Genomic DNA, 22,163 nt, shown 5'->3' on the forward strand with positions numbered 1-22,163 from the left:
CTATACTGTAGAAAGCATGATGTCACCCTTAATCGTACCTCAAAATCTCTCTCGTGTAAGCAAACCGATATAAGATCCTCTTTCTCCAGTTCCGGTAGCATGTGATCGAGCACCCAGGACCGATCGTTGTCACTGTAGCTCACGAAGACATCATACTGATAAAAGGTTTCCTCCACAATAGCAGTTTTGTCCAAATACATTTTGTCATCGTTGAAAAAACTTAGAATAGCCGAGTTTTTCAGCAAAACGCAAAAGTATTTTATATAAAACCAATTCCAGTATATCAGGATAACCATGATCATCACAAATATCACTAGACAACTAGCAATGATGTAGATTGTAGTGAACTCTTCAAAAACTTCCTCCAGTGATTGCACACCTTCATCATTATCACCCTCTCGAGAGCACCCAGCTATATCAAGAGCATTAATCTTTTTTTGGTTGGAGTAGTTTGTACACTGATAGTCAATTTCATTGTAATCGTAGAACTTTGCATGTAATGCCGATAAAGTAGGTGAAATCGAGTTAGCGTTCTCGTTGAAATCAGTTCTTTGTAGTGGCACTGAGTTGTTTTCGAAAACCGCTCGCAGCAAGTAATTATAGTTGCAGCTGCATTGCAACGGGTTGCCTCCCAGTGCTAGGTAATTTACTGTCTCCAAATCTTCCAGCATAGAGCTCGTCATTGGCAGCAGTTTGTTGTGTCTTAAGTTGACGACCTCCAATTTTGGATTGTTGAAAAAAACGCTTTTTGTCCAAGACTGAATTAAATTGTGACTCACATCCAACACTTCTAAATTTTCCAGCTTTGTGAACGAATCATATTCAAGTGAACTCACTAAATTATTTCTGAAATTCAACACTTTCAACGCTCGCAATTCCTCCACCCAATCCAACCGAGTTAAATCGGAGTCGGCGAAGTGCAAAATTTCCAAGTTATTTTTCAACAGCGATAAAGTCGTCCGATTGATTGAACGGCCTCCTCCAACATAACCGGAAAGGTCTAGCATCCTAATGCTTTCGATGAACAGATGATCAAGAAGAGTTGGTAATTCGGTGAAACAGTAACTTGCATATTCCAGTTGCGTACTAAGTGCCGTTAACGCGATGAATGCCTTCAGTTCTAGCTTGCTGAATGATAAATCCAGGAATCGTAGTTTCGGTAGCGACTGGAATACTCTGGGATCCAAATCCATGCCACCTGTTAGCTTCATGAATGGATTCTCTGCTTGAAGCTCAGCTTGGCGCTCGGAACTATCCATATGGGACAAGTCTAGATGGATCAAATGTGGAAGTCTATGGAAAATGGGATCCGGCAGTTTTGTGATCAAATTGTTGCCTAAAAAAAGGAACTGCAAATTTGGTACTTCGTGGAAAAAGTCCGGAGGAAGCATTCGCAGTTTGCAAAATCGCATATCCAGCGCCGTAAGCTGCGGGAGGTTTGGAAGTTTAGGATGATTCCCTGAAAGAGTAAAACTATTAATTGTTTGGGACACATTTGTTCGGTATTCCAAATTGCTTACCTGGATTCGGTGCAAGTTCAAGTGAATTTTGCATTAGAGACAGATATTCTAAATTCTCGAAATTCTTTAACGCCCGAATTGGAAGCTGAGTCAGATAGTTAAATGCCAGTGACAAGTAGAGTATATCCTGAAAAGAAGTACTAATTAATTAATAGCAGTGTTGATGATTGCCGATGATTTGACAAAAGCTGCTCGGTATTTCTATATATTGTGTATAACATTTTCAATCCGGTAGCACTCGTGCCTCTCAATGCATGAACCGTAAGAGTATTTTTCTACATTTCTTAGCTTCACTTCATACTCTGAGTATTTCACAGCCCTTAAAAAAAATACAGTCTGGTAATGATCGGTGCTGTGTGGAATACACCAAAGAGAATCGCAAGTTGACAATTATAATGGAAAATCGAATCGATGATTCGACTTCATGATTCTCATACTAGGTTGAAATATTTCAAAGCCCCCTTTTCTACAATACTGAACACTGTTCGGACAGTGTAAAGTATTGTAGAAAATTTCAGTGTATGACAGTGTAAAGTATTGTAGACAGTGTGCAAAAAAAAGCACAAAGCTAATCAAATAATTCTAGAATTGATGATTTTTACCTCCGATTCACAAAGAAGCAATCTTTAGAGTTCTTTAGATAACATTTGGAGCCATTAGAACTGCTGATTTTGTTTAATGTTCTCCATCGTTGTCCACTTTCCGTTGTATTTTTCTGCAATGTAAACGGATGGATGATGCAATCGGTCTTATTTAAAGCGAAACTCGCCCTGAGAACGTCCCGCAGCAGAACTGCTTTCTGTGCGGATTGGTTCAATACTTAACTGAATTCTTGATACTGGAACTGGAACTGAATTCTGGACCTAAACCAACCGGAATGATGCACTTGATTTTCTTCCTGCTCAGTAAATTTCGCAGGAATGGACGAAATATATCAAGTGTTAACTTTTTATACCCACCCAGTTGGTAACACAGAAATAAAATGTCGCTTACTGCCTCAAAACCGTCGTCGTGAATACAAGAAAGGCACACACCCGTCATGAGTTCTTTGATACTCGTTAATAGCAAATATTTCAAGAAACTTTAATTTTGAATTATTTGTGATTATATCATAAAACAAATCATCATCAATTTTTAATGACTTCAGATACAATAGTTCTGGCGTCATTGATTGTCGAAAAAGAAAGGATACAGTTATCTAAACCTGTTTCAAGGTCTATAATAACTTGTTCGATATTAACTTTGGAAGAAATAGCACAATTTAACCCTAAGATGAGTTTGTTTGTGAAATTTCATGTTTTTAGAAAAAGAATTTGGATCATCTTCTTCGTCTTTTAGTGCATTGCCCATCATCAGAATTATTGAACGTTTTTCTAATGGATAACTTCGATTGTAGGAAAGTCTATCGATAACAAAACTAGTGTAGGTAGTCATGTTTGTATCTGTGATTAAAGCAATAACAATTTTGTGTAAGGTTTCTACCCGTCGTAGTATCAGGAATCAGAACAAATTGGCTCAAATGGCACGTTCCCCTTGATATTTGGAGATTTGTGCCTTGCCATCAATTTGTTTTTAGCATCATTTTCCCGATATATAAGAGGAAAGGATTGAAAGGAAATGGCAAGGGTTGGACCAGGAGGATGGGAAAAATTGACGACACAAAAACACACAAAAGCAGAAGCAAATTCTGCACCCCCAAGGGATGCTGAACAATCCGCTGAGGATCACACTTAGTGGAAGCAGAAGCTAATTCTGAACCTCCACGAGGTCCCGCACAGTCCGCTGTTAATAAAACCTCCAACCCCCGAGAGAACTTAGAGATCTTACAAAAGCGACACCATTCTCGGAAGAATGCAGAACGACTCGCAGCATGTACGAGCAGAAGCAAATTCGGTACCCCCCAAAGGATGCCAAACAATCTGCCAAACCCTATCCAAGGTGAATACAGAAGGGATTCATTCACTCCAGGAAGAACGATGAACCCCTCTGACCACAGCTCCCCACCACATTGGGTGAGAAACGAGAGAATATCCTTCAATTCCAGCTCCGCATACACAGATTCAACCATGTATGGAGAACCAAAAACCCGGATACGTAGCTGCGTCAATGCGGGACAGTTACACATCAGATGATATGAAGCACCACAATCGCACTCACACAAATCACACGAATAACACTCAGCACGTTGAACAGCAGCCATGTGACAATTGAGTTTGCAATGTCCAGTCAGAGCTCTGACCAGAACACCGCAATGATACTTGGAGAAATGCAGTAGACACCTTGACATTTTCAGACCCAAATCTGGTAGAAATGCCTTCGTCTGAGCGCAAGTTTGCAAGCTGCGCCAGTAAGACGGTATGCACAAGATAATGCTTCTTGTTTTAGGAACACATGTAGTGGTTTAAAACACAGTAGCGCCTCTAGAGCAGCATTAGGAGTTGTAGTGAATGCTCCTGTCATCGCCATTAGGACCATCCTTTGGAGATGATTTAGCTTCGACTGAACTGTCGCGACTTCTCCTTTCTGCCACCATACAAGACAACCATATGCTAAAATTGGTCTAACGATAGTTGTGTAGATCCAATGAATATATCTGGGTTTGAGTCCCCATGATTTTCTAAAAGCTCGTCTGCATTGGCCGAAAGCCATGCAAGCTCCTTCAATCCTGAAGTCAATGTGAGCAGACCAATTCAGTTTTGAGTCAAGAATAACCCCGACGTATTTAACTTGATCGACCACAGTGACCTCTGAACCAAAGAACTGCAACGGACGAGCTCCTGTAATTATCCTACGATGAGTGAAAAGCACCATTGATGTTTTGCCCGGATTTACAGATAATCCAACCTGACAACACCGTTGTTCAACAGATCGCAGGGCTTGCTGCATTAAATCAAAGAGAGTGTTAATGCTTATACCGGTCATCAATATATGATAATCGTCGGCAAAACCATAAGTCGGAAATCCAAGGTTATTAAGTTTCCTTAACAAACTATCAGCGACTAGGTTCCATAAAAGTGGGGATAGTACACCACCTTGAGGACACCCACAGACACTCAGCTTTCTAATCTCTGGCCTGCCGAAGCGATGATCAAAGAAGTTGATTGCTAAGCATTGCGTGTATCCAGTAAGGGAAAAACCCAAGATATTCCGTTCACGACTGCAATGTTTAACCTCCTGCAGCCATTCAGCCATCGGTACGGAAATACACCTTGACTTAGGAGTTCCTATTTTTGTGCCCTTCACGACATGGAACAGGAAACCAGTGGATCAATTCTTGGTAAAAAATAATTCCGCCGGATGCCACACGGCTTACCTGTTTGGTGGACTTATACCACCGGTACAGGTGGACCGTAGCGTTATTCTTAGCCAGTTGGGAAACCGCTACCGACACTACACGGCTATCTAGGCTGCTCAGAGAGGGAAAGTTGACATTGATGGTCAACTTCCATGGATGGCCGAGCAGCCGTTGAATCATCAATAATCATCAGAATTATTGAACGTTTTTCTAATGGATAACTTCGATTGTAGGAAAGTCTATCGATAACAAAACTAGTGTAGGTAGTCATGTTTGTATCTGTGATTAAAGCAATAACAATTTTGTGTAAGGTTTCTACCCGTCGTAGTAACAACTAGTATCAATAGTAATATAAACGGTCTGTTGTCTTACAATTGCAATCATTCTCCAACTTTTTCTTCTTATCGACATTAAATCTCGTACAATGATGTTACAACAAATTGATGATCATATTTTCGATGTCCTATAGCAATAATTATGTTGATACGTTAGATACATCCACGATCAAAAACCAATCATTCTCTCAGAGGGTATATTTTGAAAAGACGCCTCATAGTAAAATAAGTCGTATTCACGACAAAAATAAACCCAGTAGAAATAACAAGGTTGCTGCCTAACTATTCCCAACAATTGATAGTTGTGATTTTGACAATAGTTGTGTAGTCCAAGGTCAACAACGAACACCCTCATAGAGCTCAACCATGCAAAGCTTCCTGGGAGATACGCATTGCTTTGCCTGAGAGAGAAAATTCACATTGATTTAGATATTTTGCCCATATTATAATATATAAAAATCAACTGTACGTATGTCGAGTGTTGTTCTGACTACTGATACAATAAGTTCACGCGAGAAGCAGAATGTTATAAAACATTCTCTTCCAGGATTATTTACACAAAATTTTTCACTGTAACATCTTAGTTGGCACACTCCTTCCGTTGCTCCTCGAACAACAAGCGGCTAATCTCGCTTCTCTACAACAATTTTTTTTATAATTCAACGATATATTTAATACGGAACACTATCTTAATTCTAAGATGCCGGGGGCATACAACATATCTTGTAAAGAATTCAATTTAGCTATGCTGGAGACATAGAACTCATAACTAAAATTGTAGTCAATCATGCAAAATTGTATAACTTGATAAATTAAGCCGTCATGTAAAAAATAAGGCAATAATAATCAATCTCGCTTCTCAGCATGCCAAACCAATAGGACTGCATATTGCTAGGACATCTCATATCGGATGAGATAACTGTGAGATTCTCCCAGGCCCAAGACCACCGGACGGGGCCCATGCAGCGGGCAACACCGCAGTCACCACGACTACGACCATGAGACGTTATCACTGTTTACAGGCGTCCCGAGTATATGTAAGTAGCAAACAAAGATTAAAGTAACAGCTTAGTCGGTGTTGAACAGTCTTTCGCACCGCACGCGTATAGCTCTTGGCTCCTGGAAATTTTTTCTGGCTACCTAGAGTTTCATTGATTCAAGGCATCAGTCTTTTTCAAGGCTACCTGAATCACTAACAGTCTTTATAAAGACTAAAAATTAGTCAACCTTTCTCAAGGCTATACAAAGAGTGATATTAGAGTGACTAAGTGATACAAATCAGAGTGACTAAGAAATTAATCAGCCTTTTTTAAGGCTAGCTATTCAAAGAACTATTATTCAAAATTCCATTCATTTCAAAAATGCCTGCGTCCAACCGGAAAGGCAACAAGCCTAAGGCTAAAAATATTTCAATACGGAATAAATCACAATCCGTTATTCAACATTTTTCTAATAACATTCACGATCTTATAGAATCTAAATGTAAAAATAAAAGACAACGGACGGATAACAATATTTACGAGATTCTTCCTGAATCCGATTGTAGCGACATAGAAGAAAATTCTTCGGAAATTCCCAAAATGGACGCTTGTCGTTCTGGGAAGAAACATCAATCTATGCCACCAGTGACGGTGATGATTTCCGACTTCAAAGCACTCCGTACTGAGCTTTCTACTTTTCTCCCGGAAGTAAAAGTCTCATTTCTAATCGGACGAAGAGGAGAATGTCGAGTCTTGGTTGATAGATTGGAAGATTATAAACATCTTATCCGATATTTGTCCAAGAAACTTCATAAATTTTATTCATATGAATAAAATCAGACAGACCCTTCAAGGCTGTCTTGAAAGGCTTATCAAATGATCAAAGTACTGATGAAATTAAAAATGAACTGAAAGAATTGCTTGGTTTTGCCCCTTCCCAAGTAATACTTATGAAAAAAGAGCGAATGGTACTTCTAAACCACGCTCTGGAATTTTCCATGAACTTTACCTGATACACTTCAATCGAAGTGATGTAAACAATTTGAAAACTTTAGAAAGTGTACGTTTCATTTCCCACTTTAAAATCCATACGGCATAATAGTATTGCAAACTTAACGCAATGTCGTCGTTGCCAAGGCTTCGACCATGGAACCAAAAATTGTCATATGGAATGTGACGGTGTGTGAATTGTGGTAAATCGCGTTCGAAAGATGTTTGTCCAATGAATGAAACCACTGATAAATTTTCATGTTCAAATTGCGATGGAAATCATAAATTTAATTATTTGAAATGTCCCGTCAGGGAAAAAATTTTAAACGCTCGTTCGCTTAGACAACAAGCCACACAACGACCTTAAATTTACAGAATATACCTGAAAATCAAAAAACCGTTACAAATGCTACGCCTAATTCTTCTAGGGCACTTATTTCTTCGAACTTAAAACAAAAAAACAGGTACGCCCTCCGATTCGTCTTCTAACGAAAACAATTTATTGACAGGTAGATCGACCTCGTCATCATCTTCTTTTAATGCGTAACTGTGCTTTGGCAACAGGTAGACAACTACCTCTTAATTCTTCTAATGTAAATAATCAAAACACAGGAACGCCTTGCAGTTCATCTTCTAACGAAAACAATTTATTAATAGGTAGATCGGCCAAATCATCTTCTTCTTCTAATGGCAGTTACACTAGTGTAACAGGTAGACATCTACCGACCAATATTCTTTCAATGCCATTCGCTTCTTTAAACGAAGTCGATTTAGGTGATATAACTGAAAATAAAATGATCTACCTACAAGATCAACTTTTTCAAATGAATGAATGAATTCGACTTCATCACTTTTTGAAGCATTTTAAATCGGATGGCAATTTGCAAATAATATCATAATGAATTTAAAATTTAACAGTAATGTTAAATAATTATTTGAACACATTTAATTGGATTTCTCGATCTTTAAAATCGAGTGAAGATGAATTTTATAATTTTCTCAGAATTCACAAAATTCATATTGTCATTGTGACAGAAACATTTCTTAAACCAAATGTCAAATTGAAAAGCAATCCACGATATGTGGTTCATCGATTTGACAGGTTTACTGGAATGGGTGGTGGAGTTGCCATTTTGTCCAACGGCAAATTAAACATCGAATATCACCTTCTTCCAATACTAAAGTTATTGAAAGCTTGGGAATCGAAGTTGAAACCATTCATGGAAGTTATTCCATCGTTGGAGCATATTTGTCATTCCAATGCACTGGCGAACAATTAAATTTCTTTAAAGGCGATTTGCAGAAACTCACAAGATATCGACCGAAATTTTTCGTAATAGGGGACTTAAATGCTAAGCATGTCCAGTGGAATTGTAGGCAAAATAACAGTAATAGTAAAATACTTCATAATCAACTCTCTGCTGGTTACTTTACAGTTCTTCATCCCAGTAATCGGACTTGCTTCTCTTCGGTGCCTCTACAATTGATCTGATTCTAACAGATCAAAGTCACATTTGTAGTGAACCGATTACACATGCTGACTTTGACTCAGATCATCTTCCTCTAATATTCAGACTTTCCAACGAAGCTATAATTAATCCAATTAGTTCTATATTCAACTAGCATAGAGCTGATTGGTTGGATTACAGATCTAACATTGAAAATTTTGTGAATCATGAATTTATTTTAAAAAATTCTGCGGACATCTACACACCAATAGATAATTTGAATCATTACTCTATCGAAGCTAGAAATTTTGCAGTTCCCAAAGCTCAAACTAAATTAAATTCTCCTATCATCGATGACAATCTTCAACTGCTCATTCGGTTGAAGAATGTTCGAATGTATAAACGTTCTCGTGATCCTACTATGAAAAACATAATTAAGGATTTACAAAAGGAAATTAAACATAGATTTACTCTTTTGCGAAATGAAAATTTCGCTAAAGAAGTTGAACAAATTAAACCATATTCTAAACCCTTCTGGAAACTTTCTAAGGTTCTTAAGAAACCTCAGAAACCAATTCCTGCTCTCAAGGAAGAAAATCAAATACTTCTTACAAATGGCGAAAAAGCTCAAAAACTTGCTCAGCAGTTCGAGAGTGTCCACAATTTTAATTTGAACGTTGTGAGTCCTATTGAAAATGAAGTCTCACTGAAATATGATCATATTTCAACCCAAGTGTTATCACAAGATGACATTATTGAAACGAATTTTGATGAAATTAAGTCAATTATTAGGAAACTTAAAAACATGAAGGATCCTAGTAATAATGGAATTTTCAATATTCTTATTAAAAATCTTCCCGATGTTGCCTTGAGACTCTTGGTTAAAATTCTCAACAAGTGTTTTTCATTAGCTTATTTAGAAATGGAAATACGCTAAAGTAATTCCTATCCTCAATCCTGATAAAAACCCAGAAGAAACATCAAGTTATCGACCACTTTTTGAAAAAATTATCTTGTTGAGAATGATGACTCATATAAATGAGAATTCATTTTTTTTACCAAAACAGTTTGGATTTCGTCATGAACATTCAACTACTCATCAACTTGTAAGAGTAACGAACGTGATAAAAGCAAATAAAACTTCTGGGTTATCCACTGGAGTTGCTCTTCTAGACATAGAAAAAGCATTCGACAGTGTTTGGCACAAAGGTTTAATAGCAAAAATGTCTGATTTCCAGTTTCCTATTTATTTGATCAAAATTATTTAACTGATCGTACTCTTCAGGTTAGCTATCAGAATTGTAAATCTGAATTGCTACCCGTACGAGCCGGTGTTCCGCAGGGTTCGAGCGTAGTTCCAATCTTGTATAATATTTTCACTCCTGATCTTCCAAATGTACCCTTTGGTTGTCAGAAATCGCCATTCTGTGACGACACAAGTCTATTAGCCACAGGTAATAATTAAAGAGTGATCTGCAATCGCCTACTAAGAAGCAAACTGTTTTCAGTGATTATCTGTCAAAATGGAAAATTAAACCAAATGCTGCAAAAACGCAATTAATTATCTTTCCTCATAAGCCAAGAGCTTCTTTTCTTAAACCAAACAATAATCACATTCTCAAATTGAATGGCTTGGAATTGACATGGTCTGATCAAGCAAAATACTTAGGTTTAACGTATGACAAAAAACTCACTTTCGAGGATCACATTGGAGGAATCCAGGCAAAGTGTAATAAATATATTGAATGTTTATATCCTATTATAAGCATAAATTCTAAGCTCTGTCTAAAAAAACAAATTGTTAATTTATAAATAAATTTTCAGACCAGCCATGCTCTATGCAGTACTAATTTGGTCAAGTTGTTGTTCCACCAGGAAGAAAACGCTTCAAATGATTCAGAATACAATTCTGAAAATTATTTTGAAGCGTCCTCCCTGGTTTAGTACAAATGAGTTACACAGACTCACAAATGTAGAACCATTAGATGTAATGTCACATAATATTATAAGCAAATTCCGACAAAAATCGATGCAATCTTCAATTGAATCGATTCGCTCTCTGTATTAGTTAGTAAGTTAGTATATAAGTTCTTTTTCCCTATTACACAATACAAGTAGGTTTAGAATTTTCCCTACACAAAAATCACAGAATTGCGGAAGCAAATGATGTCTTCATGGTAATAACCAAATCATGCATATAATAGGGCTGAAAAGTCACCACTTGTGGCTGAACACCCAATTTAAATCTTAAATATTTAATTTCAACTCCAATAATTCCAATTCCAATTCCATGTTTCAATAAAAATTTAAAAAAAGTAACAGCAAACTTTACCATCATATCATGACTTGGTATTTCTAAGCTGTCATTGCAATATTTGATATTTTCTTGATAGTTCAACCGGGTTTCGGTTTAATGCAGAAGCCGCTGGTCTTACAAACCAGCTGTCGTATTTTCGAGCCCCGACCTGGAAGAATTCTTAGTGTCAGTAGAATCCATAGTACTAGCCATGCTATGATTCTGTACACTATGAATCGGCGCGAAGTCTGTTGAAACAGAAAGGCCAAATTTCACGAAAGGAATGTAATGCCAAGACTTTGCTTTTTTGATAGTTCATTTAAGGAATCAAGAAACAGTTTAGTAACTGTTTAACTTCAATATTAGTCATTACATCTCATTTTGTCATTGATGAAATATTTCAATTAATTTTATTAATTAACAATAATTAACAACTGATCTAATAGTTACATTTTCGAATAAAAAGCTCTTTATTAAAAAATTTTTGTTTGTTCGTTATTGAATCCTCATTAAATAAATAATGTTGCCACCATTCCACAGAAATAATGTCATTCGAATGATAAAATATTCGTTTCGCCACTGCTCAAACATGAATGGCTGTAGAATTCGGAAAATCCCTACGCTCAATTCATTGATGATATCACAGAAATTCTTTCCTTGCCAGTAAATCATTGCCATTGCCTTATCACTGTCATGGTCGAAACAGCCTCATCAGATAGTACCGAAAATAACTGATTCCCAGAAAATGATGTTTTTATGATTACTAACTTTGAACACGATTAACTCGTTGAGATTTTTGATGGCAGAAATCAATCCGTTGTCACTTAGATTCAGATTAGATAAATCCAACGCAATCGAGCCGTTCCTGGTTGTTAGAGATCCATTCGAGAACAGCCAGGGCATGTAGTTGAAAGCATTGCCCAGTACACAGTCCGGTCCCGGTTTCGGGTCATGTTTGAATTTGTTCAACCGGATGTTGTAGGCTGCTCCCGGCTCTGTCGGCAGATAGTTATCGTATTCATTTCCGAACTCTTCGTTATAGCTGAGGGGACTTTCTACATACTGACTTCCATTACTGTTATAAACTGTTTTTGGAAGCCCAGGTTGAAAACACAACAGCACTGAAACAAGCACTATCGAAATCACTTTCTCTTCCATAAGACCGTTCTACGAGGCGTCATATCTTGTTAAACATTCGCGTCTAACTGATGTTCCAATCCAATTGGGTGCAATAGGCTACATGTGCAGACAACTGGTGATAACTGATTGATTGCTTATCGATCGGGATGCCTGTCATATGATTTTAGCGGTCCCTTCATTCGGCCTAGAAATACTACCTCCTCCGCTCCGAATACATCTTTTCCTCTTATCACCGTTATGCGTCTAATTAGGATATCGTACAAAACAGGCCGTTTCGCATTGTCAGTCCATTATTTTCCGAATTCGGTATCGGAAACCGAATACTCGTGACGGACGTGTTATGACATGTTATGATTTCTCTCGTTACCGTTAGAATCTGCTTAGTACTGGAATTATTCCGGAATGATTTTTCAGAAATCGCTCGAATAATAAAAAAATAACGTTCCATTCATTCGCTAATAGGTTAGTTCTTTAACAAAAAATTTACAGTAGGGGAGACCGGGGCTAAGCCGGACACTTTTAGGAAATTGAAGCATCCATTACAACTAGGGTTTTAGTCAAGTTATCTATACTGTCGTGTAGTTTCAACCTTCAGCTGCTATTCCCAACTTGTAAAGGGTGATTTTTTAAGAGCTTGAGAACTTTTTTAAACAATAAAACGCATAAAATTTGCAAAATCTCATCGGTTCTTTATTTTAAACGTTAGATTGGTACATGACATTTACTTTTTGAAGATAATTTCATTTAAATGTTGACCGCGGCTGCGTCTTAGGTGGTCCATTCGGAAAATCCGCTTTTTTATCGACAAATTTTGTTCAGCGATGAGGCTCATTTCTGGTTGAATGGCTACGTAAATAAGCAAAATTGCCGCATTTGGAGTGAAGAGCAACCAGAAGCCGTTCAAGAACTGCCCATGCATCCCGAAAAATGCACTGTTTGGTGTGGTTTGTACGCTGGTGGAATCATTGGACCGTATTTTTTCAAAGATGCTGTTGGACGCAACGTTACAGTGAATGGCGATCGCTATCGTTCGATGCTAACAAACTTTTTGTTGCCAAAAATGGAAGAACTGAACTTGGTTGACATGTGGTTTCAACAAGATGGCGCTACATGCCACACAGCTCGCGATTCTATGGCCATTTTGAGGGAAAACTTCGGAGAACAATTCATCTCAAGAAATGGACCGGTAAGTTGGCCACCAAGATCATGCGATTTGACGCCTTTAGACTATTTTTTGTGGGGCTACGTCAAGTCTAAAGTCTACAGAAATAAACCAGTAACTATTCCAGCTTTGGAAGACAACATTTCCGAAGAAATTCGGGCTATTCCGGCCGAAATGCTCGAAAAAGTTGCCCAAAATTGGACTTTCCGAATGGACCACCTAAGACGCAGCCGCGGTCAACATTTAAATGAAATTATCTTCAAAAAGTAAATGTCATGTACCAATCTAACGTTTAAAATAAAGAACCGATGAGATTTTGCAAATTTTATGCGTTTTATTGTTTAAAAAAGTTCTCAAGCTCTTAAAAAATCACCCTTTAGTTTGATGCATTAGTTTCCCTAAAAAGTCCCGTTGAACTGACGCAAATAAAATTAAAAATTTCAGAAGCTGTGGGGCTAAACCGGACACTTCTTTGAAATTGAAATAACACCCATTAAACTTAGTTTTTTACCCACCCTAAAAACAAAGGTATTGTCTCGAAACGTCACGCCCTGCAGTAATGAATTGTTAATCTTGAAACTAACTGCATTAACAAACATTATTGCATTAAGCACGGATTGAACATATGACAGAACTAGTCATGACAGTTTGATTGTCATTGGCAATGCAAAACAAATCAAATATATCCCAAAAAATAGAAAACTTCAAAAAAAAAATCTACACTTTTGACACGAACACGATTAATGCCAAACTAAATGGACTCAGCAGCATCCAGCTGATTGTCTGTATGTCACTTGAAAGAGCGTTTACAAATTTCGTTCACTGCATCAAAATCGTCATCCGAGTACGAGAAAGTGTCATGAGTTTTTCTCTTTAATACTCGTTGATACCAAACATTTTATAATACTATAATTTTGAGTTATTTGTGGTTATTTCATACTACTGAAAATTCTATCATTAATCAGGGATCAATTCAATTACCGAACTCTAATGATCCATATATTTATATTCCACATTTTTCAGTAAAACTCGTGCTGCCAATTGCGCTTTGATATGTTCCAAACCTTCCACCATCTGTATCTTTTCGTTCCACCTACTTTTCGGAGGCGTTTTGGATAAAAGTCTTCATTATCTGATGGTGACTTCACCTTCACGGAGAACCCTTCGATCATAAAATTGCGATATCGCAGTTTTTGATTTTTGCGATGGTTGATTTAACTAATTTCTTTTTTATTAAACCAATATGGTTTTTGACTTGCATATATTCAAGTAGTTGAAAAATATGTTGTTTTGAATGCTGTGAAATGCCGGAGACAGTTGAAAGCAAAACAATAATCGTAATGCAAAATCAACAACTTTTTTAGTTGAAATCTGTTCGCGTCGCTTCGCAAAATGTCAACGAAAACAACATCAATGGTTAAAGTGTTTGGTGAAATTGTGTTCATTCGATTTGATAAATTTATGATAACAAATGTTTATCTAACAGCGGTGTTGTGATAAAGTTAACCTTGTTTAAGATGAAAAAGATTTGGTGACAAATTAGATCGATTCAAATCATTGATTTACTTCCAGCTGGCTGTTTCACTTCCAGCTGTTTGATGCCGATGATGATGTTCATGCATTAGCAATAAAACGCTTTTTGACATGAATTTAATTTATAAAAGTAACAGGAGCGAAGGGTTTCAAACACACAGAACGCGCTACGATTGAATGGCGCGTTTGAATTGCCGTCGCAAAATTCCAATTTCCAGCGGTTGATGCACCCAAGCTCATATAAATTGACTAAAATTATCAGTGCATAACTTTAGTTCAACCGTTTGAAGGCATCCATCATCTTTCAATACTCATTTTAGGTAAATTTAATAATTGCGCTTATTTACTCGCCCCTCCGGGCACTTTTGCTGATTAAAAACGTTTTTCTACATCAATCATTTCCGATCGAATCAGAAGTATTTTTTTAGATCTTTACTGATATCGACTTGACATGATGTCGACTTGACATGATTATGATCATACAAAAATCAAAATCACTTAGAGATCAGATCAGTTCTGATTTCGTAATGATAATTTATTCCTTGGTTAAGATCACTTAAAATCAGCAGTGATCAGTGGTTTTCCCAGCTCTAATGATGTTACATGTCAATATAAAATACTGTTTATATTTTAACAACGATATTTATTTCATGAATCTCAACATACCGAACTTATCTCAAATAGATCATGGCGTGTATCAGTAAGTATATTTTGATTATTTTCGCAAATCAATAACATTGTTCGAGTTGATTCAACTATTTGCAATGTCTAAAACAAATAAAACCGATTTATTTTTCAATTAACAGAATTTTGTTTCAATAACAACACTAGTTATTTCAACTAAAATATTTGTTGAAATTGAAAGGTATGTGTCCTCACTAATTGACAGCATTTTTTTTTCAAACAGTTAAATTAGTTGTTTCAACTATCGTTTCTGCTAATCGTAAAACAAAAATGACAGTTTCGTTAAAACAACAATCGATTAGTTGTACCAAATTTTAACCAATCGAATTCAGAAAATCAACTAATATTCTGGTTGAAATGGGATCGCGGGTGGTTCCGTGTAGGCTCTGTTGGCCGATGATTTGGATGGTGGCGCCTTTGGTGTTGATTTGGCCGGTCTTCCACGTTTTTTCTTAGCCGGGGCATCTGCTGTATGAGTAGCTAGATGTTTGGCCAAAACTTTGGCTTGCTTTGCCTCTCTGCATCTCTGCATATCACTGACAATTTTGCACCGAACCGGTAACCGAACACCTTGGTGTGTCGGTGACTGAAATCGGTAGACATTTTCAAAATGACAGAAAAAACCTTTGGTAGCGAAAATCTTGATAGTTTCCGGTATTAAATCACGAAATAGATCAATTTCACCTTATAACTATTCCATCCACTCACCTTTTCGATTGATGTTCTTCAATTTATAAAAAAAAAAAAAAAAAAATCAGAAAACAACTTTTAAGTTGATTTTCACGCAATTAAATTTTGTTTTGAGTGCAGTGAAAAGTACAAGCGTATTTTTGCTTTGGTATTCGGCACAAAAGGAACCTGCTGATATTACACACAAATGGCATTTGTCGAAATGACACTATCTGCTTTCTGTCAAAAGTCACGGTGAGGTGCCGGTAACCGAACACTACCGATAACCCAAATAGCATATGTAACTTGTTCATAAAAAAATAAAACAAAACAGATGCTGCATATAGTCGCATGACATACAAGACGAAACAAGACATTTTATGATGGTGACAATGGAGTCAAAATAATGTTACGAATTGACATCTTATCATACTAAGTTACAATAAGTTCCAACGTAACTTTTCTAACTCTTACGACGTGCTGACATTGACTGTTTTTAGTCGCCAACTGGCCACCGTAACCAAATGGACCATGAAAAAGTGACACACTATTAGACAATGGTTCATATCTCATTCGTAACCGAATGTTCGAAGTGAGCACACGCGTTTTTTAACAATCGACATCGGTAAGACGAAGGTGCCTATCACAGCAGAGGCTGTAGTATAGGCATTAAATAAAAGTGATAAAAAGTAGCATCCCCGCAAGTGAGTTCTGTCTGTGCACCGGTTTTGTATCAGTATCGACAGTAGACGCTATTGTGCTATACTCGGGCAGCAGTTATTTCTATTGTTTGCTACCCGCATCACAGCAGCCAAATCCTGAGTCAAGGTCACGCTGAAGCACAACGAAGGAGTGAAGGAGCAACTCACCTAACAGCTTACCGTGACATACTGTTAAGTATTTTCTCAAACTTTTTCTTTCAACTTTTACTATTCATATATTTTCTTTTCATTTTATTTCTTTCTTTTTCATTTCAAGTGCGGGAGACTTCTTTACTCCCACACTTTAAATATGAATATTGATGACAGTGGGGGTGTCTCGGAGGAGGGCGAAGCTGAACGAATGAACGAAGAACATTTAGAGGCTGAGTTTGCTTCCGAGATGCCATCTACCCCTCCTATACCATCTCCCCCTCCGATACCATCTCCCCCTCCGATACCATCTCCCTCTCCGATGCCATTTCCCTCTCCGATGCCTCCATCTCCCTTTAAGATATTGCCTGCTCGCCAAAAAGTTTACCAAGACGATGGCTCGGGGGGTCCGTGGGTGGTATACTTCCGGCCCAAATTAAAGTCTCTCAGAGTTTTAAATATTGCTCGGGACCTGGAAAAACATTACTCGGCAATAAAAACAATAGATAAGGTTTCGCAAAACAAGTTACGCGTTGTTGTGTCCGACCTGAAGCAAGCAAACGGGATTGCTACCAACGAGTTGTTCACGAAGGAGTACCGCGTGTACGTCCCGTCTCATGTGGTGGAGATCGACGGTGTGGTCCGTGACGAAAGTCTGACAATCGAAGATCTGATGAAGGACGGGGTAGGCCGTTTCAAAAACCCCGACCTTCAACCAGTGAAAATTTTGGAGTGCAAGCAATTGCACTCCAAATCGATAGATGGTAAATTTTACCAATCGGACTCATTTCGCGTGACTTTTGCCGGATCTGCACTTCCAAATTATTTGGTAGTGAGTGGAGTTCGTCTACCTGTTCGGCTGTATGTACCGCGGGTAATGCATTGTACAAGCTGCAAACAGCTAGGTCATACGGCAACCTATTGTTGCAACAAACTGCGATGCGGCAAATGCGGAGAGGCCCATGAGGACGATCTCTGCAGAAGAGCAGTGGAAAAGTGTTGCTACTGCGGGGAGAATCCTCATGATCTTTCGGTGTGCCCTACGTACATACAGCGTGCGGAGAAATTGAAGCGATCCGTGAAAGAACGTTCCAAACGTTCTTATGCGGAAATCTTAAAAAGAACCACTCCATCGACTCCTGAGAACCCGTTTGCAATCTTGCCAGTTGAAGAGGATACCTCTGACGACCCAGGCGAAGGACCTTCCTACACACAGGTTGAAGGAAGCAGGAAAAGACAAAATCTGGCTTCTCCCAAGCTTCCTCGTAAAGGTCTCAGACTGTCCTCTTCGTCACAAAAGAACCAAACGGAAACAAAAAGTGCTGACTCAAAACCGAAGCAAACACCTCCTGGGTTCAAAAAACTTAGGGATGATAAGGAGTACCCAGCACTTCCTGGGGCATCAAAAAACCCGAATGACCCCAAAGCACAACCAGAAAATCCAACAAACGCTGGATTATTGAAATTTTCTGATATCGTGGACTGGATATTAACAGCCTTCAATATTATTGATCCTCTGAAAAGCTTCCTAACTGCTCTACTGCCAACAGTAAGGACATTTTTAAAACAGTTGACTGAACAATGGCCCCTCCTTGCAGCGATCGTATCTTTTGATGGATAATTTACCACTGAGAATCGAAGATATGATCATTGTGCTTCAGTGGAATTGCAGAAGTATCATCCCAAAACTTGATTCTTTCAAACACTTAATACATACTCATAATTGCGATGTATTCTCCTTGAGTGAAACTTGGCTTACTTCTAACATCAACCTCGACTTTCATAATTTTAACATAATCCGCCTGGACCGAGAAGACTCTTATGGAGGGGTACTTTTAGGGATTAAAAAGTGCTATTCATTTTATCGTATTAACCTCCCCTCGACACCGGGAATTGAAGTTGTTGCTTGCCAAATTAATATTAAAGGCAAAGATCTATGTATAGCTTCTATCTACATTCCTCCCAGAGTCTCGATAGGGCATCGTCGGCTTGCAGACATCATAGAACTTCTTCCTTCACCGCGGCTGGTTTTAGGGGACTTTAACTCGCATGGTACAGGATGGGGCTGCTTATATGATGATAATCGTTCTTCGTTAATTCAAGATCTGTGTGACAACTTCAATTTGACAATTCTAAACACGGGAGAAATGACACGGAACCCTAGACCACCAGCACAACCAAGTGCGCTGGATTTATCCCTTTGCTCGACTTCGCTACAGTTAGATTGCAAGTGGAAGGTAATCTGTGATCCTCACGGTAGCGATCACTTGCCGATCATAGTTTCTATCACCAACCGTGGAAGACCATCGGAAACAATCAATGTTTCGTACGATTTCACACGAAACATTGATTGGAAACGTTACGCGAGCTCGATGTCTGAGAAACTGGAAACATCACAGGAGCTTCCTCCGGAGGAAGAGTATACATTTTTGGCTGGCTTGATTCTTGACACCGCAATTCAAGCTCAGACGAAACGAGTACCTAGCGCGCAAACTAGTATGCGTTCTCCCAACCCATGGTGGGACAAAGAGTGCTCAGAGCTGAAAACGAAAAAAGCTTCAGCCTTCATCTCGTTTAGAAGGAACGGAACTTCAGATAATTATCGGAAATACGCGGCGTTAGAATTTCAAATGAAAAGTCTGATTAAAGCTAAGAAACGCGGTTACTGGCGAAGGTTTGTTGACGGATTAACGAGAGAAACAGCAATGAGCACTCTTTGGAATACGGCCCGTCGCATGCGCAATCGAAATCACGCGAACGAAAGCGAGGAATATTCTAACCGCTGGATATTTGATTTCGCTAAGAAAGTATGTCCTGATTCTGTTCCGGAACAGAAGATATCCCGCGTCGCGACATTGAATACAAACGAAACACCGTTTTCGATGGTAGAGTTCTCACTTGCGCTCTTGTCGTGTAACAATAGAGCCCCGGGGTTAGACAGAATTAAATTCAACTTGTTGAAAAATCTGCCCGACTCTGCCAAAAGGCGCTTGTTGAATTTATTCAACAAGTTCCTCGAGGGTAATATTGTCCCACACGAATGGAGAGAAGTGAGAGTTATTACTATTCAAAAACCTGGAAAACCAGCCTCCGATCACAATTCGTATCGGCCGATTGCTATGCTTTCCTGTATTCGGAAATTGTTGGAGAAAATGATTCTCTTCCGTCTAGACAATTGGGTCGAAACAAATGGATTGCTTTCAGGTACACAATTTGGGTTCCGCAGGGGCAAAGGAACGAACGATTGTCTAGCGTTGCTCTCAACAGAAATTCAAATGGCATTTGCTCGTAAAGAACAAATGGCATCAGTTTTCCTCGACATCAAGGGGGCATTCGATTCAGTTTCCATTAACGTTCTATCTGAGAAGTTGCATCAGCATGGTCTTTCACCAGTTTTGAACAACTTTTTATATAATCTATTGTCCGAGAAACACATGCATTTTGAGCATGGTGATTTGACGACAAAGCGATTCAGTTACATGGGTCTTCCTCAGGGCTCATGCTTAAGCCCCCTTTTATACAACTTTTACGTAAATAACATTGATGAATGTATCAACACATCTTGCACGCTAAGACAACTTGCCGACGACAGTGTTGTGTCTATTATAGGACCCAAAGCTGCCGATCTCCAAGGACCATTGCAAGATACCCTCGACAACTTGTCGACATGGGCTTTTCAAATGGGTATCGAGTTCTCTACGGAGAAAACTGAGCTGGTTGTATTTTCAAGGAAGCGAGAACCTGCGCAATTACAGCTTCAACTAGGGGGTGAAACCATAGCTCAGGTTTTCACATTTAAATATCTCGGGGTCTGGTTCGATTCCAAAGGTACCTGGGGATGTCACATTAGGTATTTGAAACGAAAATGCCTACAGAGAATCAATTTCCTTCGTACAATAACCGGAACTTGGTGGGGCTCTCACCCAGGAGACCTGATCAGGTTGTACAAAACGACGATATTGTCAGTAATGGAATATGGATGTTTCTGTTTCCGCTCCGCTACGAATATTCATTTCATTAAACTGGAAAGAATTCAGTATCGTTGTTTACGTATTGCCTTGGGTTGCATGCAATCAACCCATACGATGAGTCTTGAAGTGCTGGCGGGCGTCTTACCGTTGAAAAACAGGTTCTGGGATCTCTCATATCGACTGCTAATCCGATGCGACATTTTGAATCCGATGGTGATAGAAAACTTTGAAAAGCTCGTCGAGCTTAATTCACAAACCCGTTTTATGTCCTTGTATTTTGACTACATGGCTCAGAATATAAATCCTTCTTCGTTTGTTCCCAATCGTGTTCATTTTGTGGATACTTCTAATTCTACTGTGTTTTTCGACACATCCATGAAAAAAGAAATTCGTGGAATCCCGGATCCTGTACGCCCTCAAGAGATCCCAAAAATTTTTAATAATAAATTTGAAGAAGTCGACTGTAATAAAATGTTTTACACTGACGGATCATATCTAGACGGGTCCACTGGCTTCGGTATATTCAATGTAAATTTCACCGCTTCCTATAAACTCAGTGATCCAGCTTCAGTTTACGTCGCAGAACTAGCTGCAATTCAGTATACCCTTGAGATCATTGACACTCTGCCCACAGATCACTACTTCATTGTATCGGACAGTCTCAGTTCCATTGAGGCTCTCCGTTCAGTGAAGCCTGGAAAGCACTCACCGTATTTCCTGGGGAAAATACGGGAACAATTGAGTGCTTTATCTGCAAAATCATACCAGATTACCTTGGTTTGGGTCCCCTCACATTGTTCCATACGGGGCAATGAGAGGGCGGACTCGTTAGCCAAGGTGGGCGCACTAGAAGGTGATATCTATGAAAGACCAATCTGCTTCAATGAATTTTTCAGTTGCTGTCGTCAGAAAACTCTAGCTAGCTGGCAGAATACATGGAATAGTGGAACTCTGGGACGATGGTTACACTCAATAATCCCACAGGTATCGACGAAAGCTTGGTTCCGGGGGTTGGACGTGAGCCGAGACTTTATTCGTGTAATGTCAAGGCTCATGTCTAATCATTATATGTTCAGCGCGCATCTCCGTCGTGTGGGGCTCGCTGAGAGTGGTGTCTGCGTTTGCGGTGAGGGTTATCATGACATCGAACATGTTGTTTGGACATGTGTCGAGTATTGTGATGCCAGGTCCCAACTCATAGGTTCCCTTCGGGCCCGAGGTATACCACCCTTCGTACCAGTCCGCGACGTCTTGGCAACTCGAAATCTTCCTTATATGACTCTCATCTA

At 38.8% G+C, this 22,163-nt stretch overlaps 2 protein-coding genes across 4 annotated transcripts in view; one reads left to right on the plus strand and one right to left on the minus strand.

The window, feature by feature from the left end:
• The window catches only part of LOC131434525 (toll-like receptor 13), a 37,900-nt gene that overhangs the window by 5,917 nt on the left and 9,820 nt on the right, over positions 1 to 22,163 (minus strand). For 2 of the 3 annotated variants that reach the window (XM_058601279.1, XM_058601280.1), the window contains 2 exons: positions 1,521 to 1,647; positions 39 to 1,459 (listed from right to left, as the gene is read on the minus strand). In XM_058601279.1, the coding sequence (XP_058457262.1) occupies positions 39 to 1,459; positions 1,521 to 1,647 (1,548 nt within the window). Of the gene's footprint in view, positions 1 to 38; positions 1,460 to 1,520; positions 1,648 to 11,632; positions 12,052 to 22,163 lie in introns of those variants that run through there. The other variant, XM_058601278.1, reaches the window with a different exon arrangement.
• Positions 16,847 to 22,163, plus strand: part of LOC131434529 (uncharacterized) — a 67,801-nt gene continuing 62,484 nt past the window's right edge. Inside the window, exon 1 of the mRNA XM_058601284.1 lies at positions 16,847 to 16,944. The gene's annotated coding sequence lies outside the window, so the exon portion shown is untranslated. The remainder of the gene's footprint in view (positions 16,945 to 22,163) is intronic.

Source organism: Malaya genurostris, chromosome 3 (genome assembly GCF_030247185.1).
Source record: "Malaya genurostris strain Urasoe2022 chromosome 3, Malgen_1.1, whole genome shotgun sequence".
NCBI classification, from domain to species: domain Eukaryota; kingdom Metazoa; phylum Arthropoda; class Insecta; order Diptera; family Culicidae; genus Malaya; species Malaya genurostris.